The 14,360-nt window shown below is 41.0% G+C and overlaps 1 protein-coding gene across 1 annotated transcript in view; it reads right to left on the minus strand.

Annotated features, from left to right (window-relative positions):
• Pir (pirin) overlaps positions 1-14,360 on the minus strand; it is a 92,475-nt gene that overhangs the window by 22,297 nt on the left and 55,818 nt on the right. The window contains exon 6 of the mRNA XM_059251140.1: positions 2,474-2,518. Within this exon, the coding sequence (XP_059107123.1) occupies positions 2,474-2,518 (45 nt within the window). The remainder of the gene's footprint in view (positions 1-2,473; positions 2,519-14,360) is intronic.

Raw genomic sequence — 14,360 nt, forward strand, 5'->3', positions numbered from 1 at the left:
AAATGCTATTTATGAAACAGGAACCAAGTCCAATTACGCCACATTAGGAATAAATTCTAATTACTGTTATTTGCAGAAGTGTCAAGTGATTGAAAACCGTATTTTTGGAGAGTACAAAGAATGGTTTCAATAAATTACCCTGGCTATGGCACCACAGCCTGTGCAGATGTCATTAGCAAGCCATCTGTCTCTCCCTTGAGAATATATTGTCCAATGAAGATGTTCACTACAGATGGAGAATGCATTGCCCAAGGAGGAAGTTCTCTGCTGGCATCCCCCACAGGAGTGTGGTAGAGAGCAGGTCTCAGAAATGGGGAATCTTGGCCTCCATCTTGGGATGCCACATCCACATCCATGTCACTCATCACTGCGGATGGAGATGAGGAGGGGGAAGCCAGTGACTGGTTCTCTTACTGTAGCTTCTTTCTGAAGCACAGTTCCAATGAATATTCTTGTGTAAGGAGCTGATTCAGGAGATGATGCACCAGAGAACAGCAGTCCGGATATGAGTAGAATTATTCAGGAAAAGGAAGTGCAGTAGTTACGTTTCTCTTGCTGTGACTAAGGCAACTTATAAAAGGAGTTGTTTGATGGGGCTTATGGTTTCAGAGGGTCAGAGTCCATGATGGTGGAGCAAAGGCATGGCGGTAAGAACAGCTGAGAGTTCACATCATGATCCACAAGCAGAAGGTAGAGAAGGTACACTGGGAATGACATGAGTCTTTTGAACCTCAAAGCTCACCGCCCCCCTCCCCCCGACCCAGTGACACATCTCCTCCAACAAAAGCCGTGACTCCTAAATCCTCCTGAACAGTTCCACCAATTGGGGACCAAGTATTCAAAGAGAGGAGCCTGTGGGGGCCATTCTCACTCCAACCTCTACAGCAAGGAAGGACAGGTATCTGATCATACACTCCCTCTGTGAAAAGACTTGAAACAGAACTGCAATGGGAAACTCAGGCATGGGCTCTGAGATAGCCTACCTGAGGGGTCAGCAAACTTCCAGAATGTTAATTCTCCAGAGCTTTTGTCCTTCCTGACTGGGGCAGAGCAGTCTTTCCAAGTTTCAGAAAAGATGGCATAGATAATGGCAGTTGGAAGTCAGTCAGCAGGTTCTGAGGAAGCAAGGCCTTGTGGGATTTTGGTGGGGCATTCACAGCACATACTATCACCCAGCCATTTGCTGCCATCCCCACAAAGAGCTCTTTCCTGCTTCCAGAAAGACAGGAATTGTTGGGGTGGACACAAGCGGAGGCAACCTGCTCTGCATGTCCTTCTCCTATCATCTGGGTTCTGCCTCTTCTGCTACCATGTTGGCTAGGTTTGAAAACACAAGCTGGCTTGAACTCTACATTGTAACTGAACATTCTACTTAGGACATGGAGACTGGGATTGAGAAACAATTGTGTATTAGTTACTTTTCTATTGCTGTGATTTGAAAAAAAAACATGACAAGGGAAACTAATAGAAGGAAGTGTTTATTTGGCTTATGGTTCCTTAGGGATAAGACAAAAAAAATTAAGTGGAAAATGCTGAAGGACCACTGAACTCGATGTTGTATTTACATATCTATATCTGTATAAAATAATGATTATAAATGTTTGTTTAAAAAGGTGAAGTGCAAATGTGCATTTAACAAGAAGCTGTAGATTTTCAACACTGTACCCAAACTCCTTTGTTACAAATAAATATTTATGTTTCATACAAAAGAAAAAGACTCTGTCCTGGTAGGAGAATACGGCAGCAGGCAAAGCAAGGTGGCTGAGCCTGGAAGCTGAGAGCGCGTAACTTGAACAGTGAGCAGGAAGCACAATGTAAGAACTAGCGATGGCAGGAATCTTTAAACTCTCAAAGCCTACTGCCGGTGACACACTTCCTCCGCAAGGCCACACCTCCTAGACATCCACAAACAGCACCACCAACTGGGGACCCAGAATTCAAATGACAGCTTATGGGAGCTGTTCTCTTTCACACCATCATAACTCAGCTCTTGTCTTGGGTGCACAGATGTGAAAACTTGGCATAAATAACTTCTTTTAGATATCCCACTGCTCGTGTATAAATGAGAGTTGGTTTGTTCTCAAATATGCATTTCTCAACAAGCAACAACACACAACCCTTGGAAGGAAAAGAAACTGGGAGATACCTGGAATATCTAGCCTGTTTTCTTCTACCTCCAGAGGGTTAATCAGACTGCTGCTCTCACTGGAGCTCAATCTCTTTCTGGGCATGGAAACTGCTAACCCCTCAGATTTAACACACATAATCATGTCTGTGCCTTTCACCTGGGTCTTTTGTTCATGTTGACCTCTGTCACTGAACATTCCGGAAGCTGTAAGGCATGCTGCTCCAGATTGGTGTGGGAAGGAAGGAGGCACAGTACTCAATTACATACAATAGAATCCACAGTTTATCCTCTCGGTAGTTTAAATTAAACTGCAATTGAATCCCAAGTGGCCTACCCTTTACTCACCAATATATACATCTCCAGAGATGGTGTAAATGAAGCTTGTCCACCCTGGAAAAGGACCAGAGACATTACGATATTAGTATGCATAATATAAATTTATACATATTTATTGTGTATGCATTTTGATTATATATATATATATATATGATATAAACACATATAACAATAACAAAAGAAAAGTTGAGGATGAAATATTTTATTTTCTTTTAGATATATATTTTAAGATTTTTAGTTCTGTGAGCTATTTTTTAACCTATTACATATTTGCATATTTCTCCTCTCTCTCACACACATGCACACAAGCATGCACAAACAAACATACTTCTATACCTAAAGGACTTAGAGTCCTTGTTATTTAAGGGACACCCAAAGTAGGCACTCTACAGTTCACTTTGGCAATATGTCTATTTGCCAAAATTTGTATTAACAAATTATTTTATTTTCATTTGTGTGTATGAGGTGGGTACCCACAAAGGTCAGAGGAGGACATCCGATCTCCTGGAGCTGGAGTTAAGGCATTTGTGAACTGGACCCGAACTATAGTCCTCCAATAGAGCAATAAGCACTCTGAACCTCTGAGCCACCTGCCAGCCCACAGATTGTTTCTTATAGCTCTGTCACCATGCTAAACTCTATACCACTCCAGTCTTGCTTCATGTTCAATTTGCTGTGCTTCCAAGTAGGCTGAAGTGTGAATAATGATACCAAGGGCCATTTTTGTATTTAGTTGAGTTCTAGTTTCCAATGAACACATTTCTTACATTTCTTTTTCTATCCTAAAAGAGTGCACACATGAGTAACAGGTGCCACATCCTGGAGGCTCTAGAGATTGACCTAGCTGGGATATCAACAGAATGAAGACACACACACACACACACACACACACACACACACACACACACACACACGAGTGGGGAGGGACACAGAGAAGCTGCATACTATATATACAGTTGTGTGTGTGTGTGTGTGTGTGTGTGTGTGTGTGTGTGTGTGTTATAGTTGAACAGGGAAGCATTGCTATTGCATACAGCTGAACAAGGAGCCAGAAGTTATGACATATAGCTGAACAAGGAGGCAGGATTGACTAATCTCAGGAGGAGCAGTCCTGTAGGGAAGCAGTCTTCAGGTTGAAAACAACCCAAGGGGAGTTGGAAGTTATGCCGGACATTTTCTGCACAAACTTTTAACATGTGCACTTGAAATAGAGAAAAGCTTTGCCATCTCTCGGAGCCTCACCCAAGGAAGGCTCTGCCACTCCCCTGCTGAGGCACTGGAGTCCTTGACATGGCTGTGCTCATGTCAACAACACACATGTACTCAGGACTTCACTCACTCCCTACATATGAGGAATCTAAAATCTTTAGTGATTAACAGGTTTCAGATGGCCTGTGAGCTCCCCGGAACTGTCCATACAAGTTTCAAAGAAAAGGATACTGTGACCTGTGGAGCTAACAGCAGAGAATCAGTAAGAGCCCTTCCTCCACACACTCAGCAGGAGCAACTAGTTTCCATAGATATTTATGCATTGTACCCACGGCTCAGAAGAGATGCTGTGTTCCCACTGAGAGAAATGGAGCCAGAAATGGCAAAGTCAGAATAGATGAGACTATCACTCCATATTCATTCCATGGAAAGATTAAGAAATGGCATTCATGGGTGGATGGTGGGCATCAGACTGGAGTTCGTTTGGGAGTTGACAATATGGTGATGTAAAGTGAAACAGGGAACACGGAGGGCAAATAGCCCCTAAGGGTGTGGTTATGATGGTAAATGGGCTGAAACACAATAGTGGCACAAAAGGGAAATGAACTGGCAAACTTCAATATAAACTGAGTCATTAAGAGAATTTGAATGATGGCCAAATAAACATAGTCGGGCCAGGAGAGACCTTTTCCTTCTCCTATGCCAGTTTTAGGTTGTTATAAACTTCTGTGTGCACATACACATGGAAGCCAGAGATCAACTTAGGTGTCCTTCCTCAAGAGCCATCCACCGTGTTGAGACTGGGTCTCTCTCTGGGACCCAGGGCTCCCAGATAAGACGTGGGTGGCTTGCCAGCAAGTCGCTGGGATCTGTGTGCCTGTCTCCCCAGTGCTAGCATTTCAAACACATGCTACTACTTCTGGCTTTTCCTGAGATTGTATGAGAATGAATCTAAGCCATCTGAGAGGAATGTTGTCGTGTTTCCTCCTTCATTTAGTCTCCCACCAGTAACTGAACCTCTGTCACTGGTCCATGTTGTGGGCGCAGATATAAACATCAAGAGGGTCCAGCCACTGGTATTCAAGTGGGACACCGTGAGGGTGGAAGGTCCCTCGTAGATGTTGAAAACACATGCCGATAATCTATAGCCCCATTCTTGTGTGCACAGCCTGGCTCTGCAAGGACCCTTGTTTCTCTCTAATGAATGACCAGCTTTCCTATTCCTATTTAGCCTAATTTAGAATTCTACTCTACAACTAAATCTCTTTCCTTTCAGCACAAAAAAGTTTGGATTTGAAAATGGTTAACATTTCTTTTTCTAAGTGCAGATGGCTTTATTTCTTTTATCTTGAGAAAAAAATAACATGTTCTTTTAAGAATACCAAAGCACGGGCCATCTAAACTGTAAATTTTTCTGTAATTCTCAGAACTACCCCATCATAAATGGTGAGCAATTTGGTTTTTGTACTTTGGGGACTTTTTCCTTTTATGTACTATATATTATTTGCTTCAAAAGTAGAAGAAACTCAGTGTTGTCTTTTAAGTATCTTTCCATGTCAAAACACATCCTTAGGAAAGAGTGCAGAGCGTTCCATTGTTATGAATGTGTTTCCGTTCATATAATCAATCCTCCCTTCACACTTTCAAGGCAGCTAAAAGGTAAGTATTTCTACACCGGCCAAAACCTCACCACTCTCAGTTGCTCAGCTGAGGTTCTTATTTTGGATCTTTTAAATTATCCCCATCTCATTTCTCCTTCACTTGCTGATTCACTCTCCAAACAGACACCTAGCCTGCAGTAATCACTCAGGTCTGTTTTCTTTCCTTTGAAAATCTTTTGTTACAATGCATGCCCCCTCAGAACTTCCTGTAACTCCAGCTGCAGGGGATCTGAACTCTCTTCTGTGCTCCACAAGCACACGCACACACTGCTCATTCACACACAGAGACACATAATTTAAAAAGACAAATCAGCATTCAGAGACTGTGTAGGTGTAAAGGAGAGACTGAATATCAAATCAGCTTTTATGTTTGTTTATTCATGCACTGATCATACTCTACTAAGTTTATAGAAGTCAAACAAATTTGGGGAAATTATTTGACATTAAAACGTACAGGACCTAAAAAAAAAAAAAAAAAAAAAAAAAAGAAAAAAGAAAACCTTTTTTTGACAAAACCCAGAAGGACAATGTGTGCTTCGAGGAGCCACCAAGTGAGTGTTCTACATGCATTCCTCTGTCTTTGCTCCTTGTTAAAGTAGTCTATTAGGACACACAGTGTAACACAGCTCAGCATAACACCGTTCACGTAACTGGGTGGAAAGCACAGAGCAGCAGAGCTAGTGGAACGGGGGCAATGGAGTAATCCCTCTCCTGTCTTCTTTGCAGCAAGATAGCCACCTACACATGCTATCAAGCTTTGTTTCATTTCTACGGGGCACTGTTTCTCAGTGCAATAAATGTCAAATAACATAAATGAATGTATTCTATGTGTTTAAGAAGAAACACATTTTGTTCAAATTACTCCTTGCTAAAAGCAGGATCGCATTAGCCAAGGGTTCTCCCCTGTGTGATTCAGGTCCTTCTTCCTTCCTTCAACTCTCCTCTCACTTTTATGTCCTGCACTAGGAACTGATGCCACCCTCAAGTTTTTGTCATTCTACCAGAGGTCACATAGCCTACATTTTCCTCGTGTCCACAAACATGGTGGCCACCCTACCGTCTCCTTGCAGCTGGGAAGATCTTCCTTTCCCTTGAGAAATAACAAATAAAATGTGTTGAGATGAAGATCATGTTTTTCTTCTAGTCCCCTAGGACAGTTAAGTCAGCCACACATACTAGTCCGTCAGCCAAACACAAAACAAATGTACAGCGTGGCTTTTAAATATGTAAATCATTTTCTGTGGCATTTGCTCTATTTCCAGGGAGGTTCCCGATTCTTAAAAACATCCCTAGTGAGAGATTTCCTCAGCCTACATTCCTTGGCTTAAGCCAGACCATTTTTCTCCTGTCTTCATTAAGAGTTCATAATTCCAGTGAATTTACAGCTACTCTTATGCACGTATGTGGCGGAAGAAGTAGAAAAACACGGCCTGCTGACACACCAAATTCCTAACCAAGTCAGATAAGTAGAGGAAAGGAGAGAGGACAATGAGGCTAAGAAGAAAATAACCATCCCTCAATTTAGGCTTACACTACTTGCCAGACCCCAAAGCAGCCATGATCCTAAGAGCCTGCATCGGAAGCCTCTACATTCAACTTCCTCAGGCCACTCCATCACTGTGGACCTGACATTTGGCCTCTGTGATAGGAGGCAGAATTGCCTGGTCCTCTCCCGCCCCTCTTCTTTAAAACAAACTGTTTTTCAATTTTTGATTTGAAATAATTTCGGACTCGTGGAAAATCCCAAAGATACTACAGAGAATTACTATATAGTCTCCGAAAGCCAGCACATTATCCCACATGCCTGATCATTTTTCTGCTGTAATATAGGCCATTCCTTACACACACACACACACACACACACACACACACACACACACACACACACACTGAACAACTAGCACTTAGATATTTTAAACAAGCTTTAGCTCATTTTCCTTCTCATCCCTTTCCTTTCTCTTTTCCTCAACATCTATGTAAGTCAGCACTTCTAATGGGGCTGTGACCTAGGCCTAAGATGGACCCAAGTGCCCCAAAACACCAGCCCAAGTGCTCTATTCTTGGATTACAAAATACACTAAGCCAAGAGTGGCAGAGTCACTGTTACCCAAAACATAGTCAAGAATTCTGCATACTAGGACTGTCACCCAATCATGGTATACAGGTATAAAATTGTCAACAAAAGAAAACAAAAAAACCTACAGTAGCAACAAGAACCCCATGGCACCTAGGATTGTGTATTCCCCTGAATATTGCAATTTAGAATAGCTGATATTAAGATGAATTTTCTGGCCAGGTAGTGGAGGAGCACACCTTTAATCCCAGCACTCAGGAGGCAGAGGCAGGAGGATCTCTGTGAGTTCAAGGCCAGCCAAGTCTACATAGTGAGTTCCAGGACAGCCAGGGATACATGGAGAAACCATGTCTCAAAAACCAAAAAAAAAAAAAAAAAAAAAAAAAAAAGGATTTTCTGATCTCACAACAACTGAAAGTTCACCATCAAACATAAAGGGATAGATCATTAATGTCCATCTTATAATTAAACATAAATAGCAAGAGGAAGAGAAGTCACTAAAGGTCCACTAATTGGTTGAGTATGGAACAGGATAGTAGGTGAAAAATCACAGTAACATTGGACTGGTTGTAAAATCTCACCTCAACAATTACTGCCTAATGGATCTTGAAAGGTTATACAATCTCTCTGTACCTCAACTTCCTTATCTGAAAAATTGGGATAATCATATTGGCCCATGGGTGTTGTTTGTTTTTCACTCTTTGGCTCTTTGCTCTTTGTTCTTTGCTCTTTTGGGGAGCCCACCATCCAACTCCTAAATAAATCACACACAGAGGCTTATTCTTAATCATAAACGCCCGGCCTTAGCTAGGCTTTTCTTAACTTAAATTATCCCATCTACCTTTTGCCTCTGGGATTTTACCTTTTCTTACTTCTGTAATCTTGCTTTCACTCTTACTCCATTGCTTGCCGGCTGGCTGTGTAGCTAGGTGGCTGGCCCCTGGCATCCTCCTCTCCTTGTTCTCTTGTTCTTTTTTCTTTTCCTCCCAGATTTCTCCTTCTTTTTATTCTCTCTGCCTGCCAGCCCCGCCTATCCTTTCTCCGGCCTCACTATTAGACCAATCAGGTGTTTTAGACAGGCACAACAACACAGCTTCACAGAGTTAAACAAACACAACATAAAACGATGCAACACATCTTTGCATCATTAAAACAAATGTTCCACAGCATAAACAAATGTAACACATCTTAAAATTTTATTCTACAGCACATGGGATTAGGAGGATTGTAGGTGTTAATACAGGGGGAGCTCTGGAATAGTTGTGACAAACAGTGAGTTATGAGTATTTGTATTACAACAGAATTGAGCTGCAACTCCTGAAGATGTTCATGACAATCCTTGTCCTTGGGAGATCCTCCTAGGTTCTTACTCCCCTCCCTTTCTCCTTCCCTTCCTTCCTTCCTTCCTTCCTTCCTTCCTTCCTTCCTTCCTTCCTTCCTTCTTCCTCCTCCCCTTCCTTTCTTTTTTAGATAGAGTCTCACTAAGTAGCTCAGGCTGGCTTCAACTTCACTGTCTAGCCTAGACAGACTTCACACTCCTCTAAGAATCCTCCTGCTTCTGCCTCTTGAGTGCTGGGATTAGAGGCATGTACCACCACATTTTTAAAAATGTAGTTCTACATCCGTGCACTAAAAACAATTTATCCAAGTATATAAAATTTCAGTTCAACAGTACAAGTTCAAGATGCTTATTTTTATAATATGGTACTAAAATTATTAACAGTGTAAATTCTCAAAAAAAAAATGTTCTGTTTAGGGCTATGATGTAGCTCAGTGGTTAAGAGTACTGTTGCTCTTGTGGAGAACCTGAGTTCAGTTCCCAGCAGCCACAGAGTGGCTCTAATTCCAGGGGATCCAATGCTTTTTACTGAGTTCCACAGGTACAAGGTACATATGTGCTGAACATACATACATACATACATACATACATATATACATACATACATACATGCAGTCAAAACACTCATATATGTGAAATAAAACAAAAAATTCTAAGCTATGTATGGTAGTGCATGCCTTTAATCCCAGCACTTGGGAGGCAGAGGCAGGTGACTCTCTGTGAGTTTGAGGCCAGCCTGGTCTACATAATGAGTCCCAGGACAGCCAAGGCTACATCATAAGATTCTGCCTTAAAAAATTGTTCTGTTTCAATCATTAAAATAACTGTGTGAGGTAGTAATGTGTTAGGTATCTAGATTTAGTCATTCTACAATGTATCTATACTTTAAGACATGTTGCACAGGAAGAAGTAATACTAATTTACTGGCCAATTGAAAATAATTTTAAAAAGAGGAGCTGCGGATGGGGCTCAGTGGTAGAGCAGGCTTATGTCTCTGGGTTCCAACCCCACCACTGCAAAGAAAAAAAATTTACAAAAAAACCCCTAATTCCAGAAAAGTAAACACACCAACACAAAAGACAAACAACAAAACACCTGGTAACCTGGAGAACATTTTCATGACATTGGGTTTGGAAATGATGATTAAAGGAACCAAAGAATGTACTAACCATTAAGGAAAAGATTTGTAAACTCAAGAAATTTTTTATTTATTACAATATAGAAATAGTACAGAAAATGAGAGGTAGAAAGGAGAAGATATTTGTAATGTAAATGATGATGACTAGAACTCAGAACACACAGAGTTGCTACAAATCAGTAGGAAAAGAACACACAGCTCACCCAAAGTAAAATAATTTAAAATTTCTTGCTGGATAAGTTTACAACTGCCTCTGATTCATGTTCATCAACGCTTGGAAGACTAATTGATTTATATCCAAAACTGTTAAATGTGTATCATAATTATGAGGGAAGCTGAGATCAAGTACTCTAATGCACTACTAAGCACTTTGCCAAGCTCTCTACTTAGTAATAGTGCATTAGAATACTTAATTCACTTCAATTAACAAGCAAGACGATCCCTTATAGACATGCTACAAGACAAGTTGAATATTTGATGTAGTGAACAAAAATCACACTTTCTCTTTAACAACTCCTTCCAACCTACAATTCTACACATACTATTCATGATTGGGGCCCCTCCTTAACAACAGAGACACTCTGTTAGAAAAGAGGTCAAGAACTCTGAGACACGCCCCCCATCATGTGTTTCTCTAGGCTTTTTCAAATCATTAAAAACATCACAATGAGATGGGGATATGGCTCAATGGTAAAGCAATTGTCTATCATCCATGAGGTTCTGGGTTCCAGACTCATTATGAAAAAAAGTCACAAATTAGAGGGAGTTGGAAACACTACTCATTGTTTGGCCACTGGCCATAAGAAAACTGGGTTACACTTAGCACAGAAGCAGAAGCTGTATTATGATTGCTCTAATTCTAATTTCATTTCTGCTGCTGTGATAAAATACCCTGACCAAAAGCAATTTGGGGAAGAAAGGGTTTATTTGGCTTACAATTCCAGGTTATAGGTCATCATTTCAAGGAAGTTACAAAGGCTGGAGCTTAAAACCCTAATCTCATCACACCCAGCCAGTCAAGAACAAAGACAAATGAATACACTTATGCTGCCTGCCTGCCTGTCTGCCTTCTTGCCTGTTTGCTTGCTTGCTTGCTCTGAGCTAGCTTTCTTTGTTCTTACAAAGCTCATGGTCCAGCCCACGAAAGGTGCTGCTCACATTCAGGATGGGTCTTTTCGCTTCAATTAACAATCAAGACAGTTCCTCACAGACATGCCCACAGACCAGCCCGATCTAGATAACTTATCATTGAGACTCTCTTCCCAGGTGATTTCAGGTTGTGGCACATGACAGTTAAAACAAACCAGCACAGTGGTGAACTCTATGATGATCCCATGGTTCCTGCCTTCTGGTGTTGTCATATTAATAACAACAACCCAAACCCATCTCTTTGAGTGTGACCAGCACTTGGTGGCTTACTTCTGGCTAGTACAGCAAAAATGACAGGGCATTGCTTCTGGGATTGCTCATTCTTTTTCTGCCTCACATGCATGCTTTGATGAATCCAGAGGCCATGTGAGCCATCCCATGAAGAAACCCATGTGGCAAGGAACAGAGAACAGACCAGTCAGTGAATCCTGCCAACAATCACATAAGCATGAGTTTGGAAGTGTCTCCCTCCCAGTGCAGCTAAGGATGACAAAAATGTTGGCTGACATGTTTATTATAGCATTGTAATAGTGCCTGGGCCAGAGGACACAACCATGGTCTGAGATAATACAAATTGTCTTAAAGCACTAAGTTCCAGGTTGGTTTGTTACACAGCCACATTGGCAACTTGTACAATAAGAGTCATCTAAAGATAAACTATATAGTCTGGTATTAATGTTTAGTATTTCTAGTAAGATTTTTCAATATTACAAAGTCCAAAATATGAAAAATGAACTGAGTTACTGGAGATTAGGGGTAGGAATTATCTGATACTCTTACCTCAACAACTTATTTTATATGTTATCATCATCATCATCGTACACTAAAACCAAGCAAAATGCTGTGGCCAAATATTTCTGTGCCACAAACCTTAGTTATCCTTTTGAAAAATAATGGAGTGTTCCATTAAGAAATAAAATAATGAGCCGGGTGGTGGTGGCGCACGCCTTTAATCCCAGCACTCGGGAGGCAGAGGCAGGCAGATCTTTGTGAGTTTGAGGTCAGCCTGGTCTAGAGAGCGAGATCCAGGAAAGGTGCAAAGCTACACAGAGAAACCCTGTCTCGAAAAAAAGAAAAAAAAAGAAAAAAAAAGAAAAAAATAACGTACTAGGAAATGCTAAAAGAAAAGTTTCAGTAGCAAAATTTTACAACAGTAAAATTCATATTAACATATTAGCTACATTAAAAATAATTCCCTAAAGACACCTTAATGTGACTTATTAGTACCCAATATTGAAATTCACTTTTAAAATTGAATGGAAAAGAAGTGGCTCTTTCCCTTTTTCCTTCATTCCAAGGCAAACACAGAAGCCAATTTATACTGACATTGTTTCAGATGATATCTTAGTTTCCCACTGCAAGAATCATGCTGACATCACTACATCATAGTTCCTCTTGCTCTGACTTGCCTTATATCTTCTTTTATCTACATAGACACTGATGATGACAGCATGCCCGCCTGGGTTGCCCAGACTAACCTCTCGTCATTAGTTGGGCTCCATTCCTGGAGTAGTACCTAAGGCAATCAGCTTCAAAAGAGGAAAGTAGACTTTGGCTCATGGTGTAGAGGTCTCACTCCGTCCATGACCAGTTGGCCATGGACTTGTATGAGGTAGTGCAACATGGCAAATACGATTGGCAGACAAAGCGTCTCGATTCATAGCAGCCAAAAAACAAAACAAAACAAAACAAAACAAAAAAAGGAAAGAGAGAAGAGGAGAATCCAGGGCCATGGTGTCCTTTTCAGGGGTACATCTCCAAAGACCTAACCTCCTCCAAGCACAACCTTTCCCTTCCAGTAACAACATAGGCTGAGGACCAAGCCTTCACCACACAGGTTGAAACCATAGAACACTCCATCTCAAGAGCCTTAATTTACTCATACCTGCAAAGTCCTCCTCCTTTCTTTTAGACAGAGTCTCAAGTAGTTCAGGCTGGCCTTGCATTCACAATATAGGTGAGATGTCCTTGAACTCCTGATTCTCCTGCGACTGTGTCTACCTCCTGACTACCATGATTACAGGTCTACATTAACACACATGGCACTTTTTTTGCTGTCATTTTGAGACAGGGTCTCACGGAGCCTAGACTGGCCTCCAATTTTCTATGTAGCCAAGGATGCCTACAGTTGCTAGGAATTATAAGTGAGCTCCACCATACATAGCTATAAAGTCCCTTTGCCATGTAACACAATTTCAGGTCCTGGGAGTTAGTACATGAACATCCCAAGGGAGGGAGGATATTATTCTGCCTACCAGAGTGGTACACTATATATTGTCTGAAGATAGTTTTGTTATCGATGTATTTACACCATAAAGAAAAATTATAAAAGAAGGAAAAGGTTCAGTGAATGAAAAAATTTCCACACCGTAACAGTTTTCCATAAGCACACTCCAAACCATGCTTTAAAGTACATAGAAGCAGAGATGCTATGTAAAAAGATAGAGAAAATAGTCAGTAGACAAAGGGGTCCTGAAGATCAGAAGGTATAAGTTTCTTGGAAAAGACTGAAATTTTCCAAGAAATGCAAATTTGTGTCCTTCATGATGAATGATAACAATGTTGTCGGCACATCAGTTTACAGCAAGAAAAATCAGATTGCCTTGCAAGAGATGCTAAAAGTCACCATGCAAAAAATGGACCCTACTCATTCTTATTTTAGCCAAGAGCTAATGGGAAAAATGTGTGGCCAATGCAAAAGAAATCTAGTACTGTCAAAAACTCGACGGATTGGATTCTTTGCAAATGATGCATCGTCAGGCTCAATTCCTGATATCAACTGTCTTCCAAATCACCACTGCATGAAACATCTGTTTTCTGCGAGATTAGCACAACCCAATGGAAACGTGCCTAGCCCAAAGGAAAGAAAGAGATGGTAAAAATTGATTCTAATGGTATTTATGGGAAAGAATTCAGATAGACCCTGGTAGGGTTCAGGAAGAATGTATCCAGGCTCTCCCTTAACTGTGTTTCCCTTGGGACACAGGCATTTTCTTGGTATCAGAGGTGGGATGGTAGCAATGTGTGCTTCCATTTCTACCCAATTAGTCTGATAACAACACAACCAAGTCAACACTAAATTAGACTGCTTATGCCAGAAGCCAAACACAACCCAGACATCCATGTCAAATCACTTTACCATGAGTAATAACACCATCAAATATGATAAACCAAACATGTCTGGAACAGAGCCAATGGGCCACACATTTCAAGGAATATTTGATGCAATAAAGCATCCAAATAAAATGAATTTAGATAGTTCTTGGAGCTGTAACGGAATTTGACCTAGAAAAATGGTGACAGCAAAGAGAGAAGAGGTAACCTTG

This window comes from Peromyscus eremicus, chromosome X (genome assembly GCF_949786415.1).
Source record: "Peromyscus eremicus chromosome X, PerEre_H2_v1, whole genome shotgun sequence".
Taxonomy (NCBI): domain Eukaryota; kingdom Metazoa; phylum Chordata; class Mammalia; order Rodentia; family Cricetidae; genus Peromyscus; species Peromyscus eremicus.